Source organism: Carya illinoinensis, chromosome 2, assembly GCF_018687715.1.
Source record: "Carya illinoinensis cultivar Pawnee chromosome 2, C.illinoinensisPawnee_v1, whole genome shotgun sequence".
NCBI classification, from domain to species: domain Eukaryota; kingdom Viridiplantae; phylum Streptophyta; class Magnoliopsida; order Fagales; family Juglandaceae; genus Carya; species Carya illinoinensis.
The window spans coordinates 32,279,790-32,282,210 of NC_056753.1; the positions used below are offsets into that span (position 1 = coordinate 32,279,790).

General features: G+C 37.0%; 1 protein-coding gene across 1 annotated transcript; it reads left to right on the forward strand.

The window, feature by feature from the left end:
- The first annotated feature begins 269 nt into the window (after positions 1-269).
- LOC122301903 (coiled-coil domain-containing protein 130 homolog) lies at positions 270-1,790 on the forward strand. Its single transcript, XM_043113259.1, has 3 exons — positions 270-384; positions 854-1,017; positions 1,138-1,790. The coding sequence occupies exons 1-3, from the start codon at positions 270-272 to the stop codon at positions 1,471-1,473; spliced, it is 615 nt and encodes a 204-aa protein (XP_042969193.1). The 3' UTR covers positions 1,474-1,790.
- Positions 1,791-2,421: the final 631 nt, after the last annotated feature.

A 2,421-nucleotide genomic window follows, 5' to 3' on the forward strand; every position in this document is an offset into this window, starting at 1 on the left:
TTGTTTCTTGTTTGCTTAGGCCTTCAGCCTTCAATTTTTAAAATGCTTGTTTTATTGGCTTTAATCACAAGGATGCCCTTTTACATTTAATCACAACTGTTTGTTTTCTACAGCGATGGTTTGTTTTTTTTTTTAATGTCATTGAAGCTGGTTTGTGGTAGATGATCCAAGATTTGATTTTTATTTATTTTTTTCCTTTTAAGGATCCGATTTCTTTGTTTGTGAAAAAAATATATATGGGTTTCTTATTGGTTTGTATGTTGTGATAAATGGCTTTCTTTTATTTTACTTCGGGTTCGTATCTCTCACTTTATGTGGTTTTTGGGTTAGATGCAAGCATTACAAAAGTAGAGATTCAGGCTCCCGGGTATAAAGGGATGTTAGGTTTGTTAAGTAAGTTTTAATCTAGCAATCTAGTTTTCTTTTTCAAGCTGGTTTAAGCATTGTAGTTTTTTTTTCCCCAAGTTTTGATCTTAGTTTGAGGATTGTAGCTTTTCTTTTTTTTTTCATCTTGTAGTAGAGGATCCAAGATATGATTTTTATTTTTTATTTTCCTTTAAAGGATTCGGTTTCTTTGATTTTGAAAAAAAAAAAATATGGGTTTCTTTTTTATTTGTATGTCGTGAGTGATGGGTTTCTTTTATTTTACTTCAGGTTTGGATCTCTCACTCTATGTGGTTTTTTTGGGTTAGATTCAAGCATTACAAAAGGAGATGCCAAATTCGAGCTCCCTGCAGTAAAGGGATGTGAGGTTTGTTGACTAAGTTTTAATCAAGCAACAAAACTATGAATATTAACAGGTTTGTTTGTAAGGTTTATTGAGAAAAATTCTAACACAGTTTTCCTTTCCCAGAAAGGGGTAAACTAGCAGATCCATTTTATCGTCTTGAACACCAGGAAGAAGATTTACAGAAGAAGAAAGAAGCTGAGCCGGTGCTGGTGCGTCTCCAGAGAGTATCCGATGCCAGGCATTCAGATGACTATGCCCTCAACAAGGCTCTTCGGGCACAACTAAGAGTATACTACTGAGCTCATAACAGTTCTTCATTTTCATGTTTCCTCTACCCACTTATCAAATAATCTTCATGTTTCTTCTACCTGTAAATGAAGTTGTTCCTCACGTTCTGATTTTCTCAGAATCAAAAGAAAAGAGTTGCTGAAGAAGAGGCTGTTTCAAGGAAAAGGGGCCTTGGCATACGACTGCTTCCAGCATCTGAAGAAGATACTGACAGTGCAGCCCATGTGAAGTTTTCTTTCCAGTTTGACAAAAACACAAAGGATAAGCGAGCATTGATCAATGCTGCTCCAATCTTTCACAGGTCATCTGGGTCTTCCATGTCCACTAAGAGACAGATGGAATTAGAATCCAAGAGAAGGAAAATCAATGCAGCTACGGCATCTGACTTGCTGGCTGGCGTATATAAGCCTTCATCATGGTCACGGGGTGCTGTTACTTCACGGAGGCGCAGGTGAAGTTCAATAATAGCAAAGACGATTATCGATGACAGTTTACTAGAATAATGGGACCTTTTTTAAGTGAGCTTTAGAGCCATCTGGTGTTGATTTTGCTTTCAGCATATATTCCTGTTCATGTTGGCAATGGAGCGTGTACATATATTTGTTAGATCTACTGCTTGGCTATAATCTTTCACACTTCAGGGTCTAGGAGTTAGCTGAGATTTCAGTGTTTCATTGTGTTGTATTTACGAGCTCTTACAACTCAGAATGTTGCTTTTTAATCTTTTGTAATGTGAAAAAGAATGAAAACAACAGAAGCTTTGGCGGTGTTAGTATTTGAGACATTGTTTCTACTTGAGTACGCTACTTCCATTTCTCTGCCCCTTGTTGTTTCCCGCAAAAGGCAAGCATATAAACATTAGATGTTTTCATCCCACAAATGTATTGGGAAACAGCATCTGGATGAGACATTATAGGAATGAATCAAATATGTATAAGGTCATACAGGTTCAAACACTCGGGAGCGAGAACTCCATGCCCTCGCAGTCTTGCAGTAACCTACGTATGATTATTATGTATTTTTTTTTTTTAATGACTTTTCTTACAAACCTGTTATTTGTGGTCGTTGGGATGTCCGCAGACCCATGCATCGTTGGCCCTTGAGCTATATGCGATATTGGATTAAGATAAGAAGTCGGTGATTAAGGAAACTCTACCAATGGTTAGTTGTAAGGAAATTAAGGCTTCTTGAACTCATAGCGATCTGAAAGAAGCTCTAAAAGCGAAACTCTATGCTAGTACTGCAGCGCAATTTTGGATTGCAATTTATCGATCCCTTAAGTTTTAAACGCTTTCCAACGTACTCTCATCTTTGAAAATATTGTTATTTCTAGTGTAACAGCCCGCTAGAAATTCAATTGTGAAATTTCTATTAACTTAGGAACCTCGTGAAAACCCCATAAG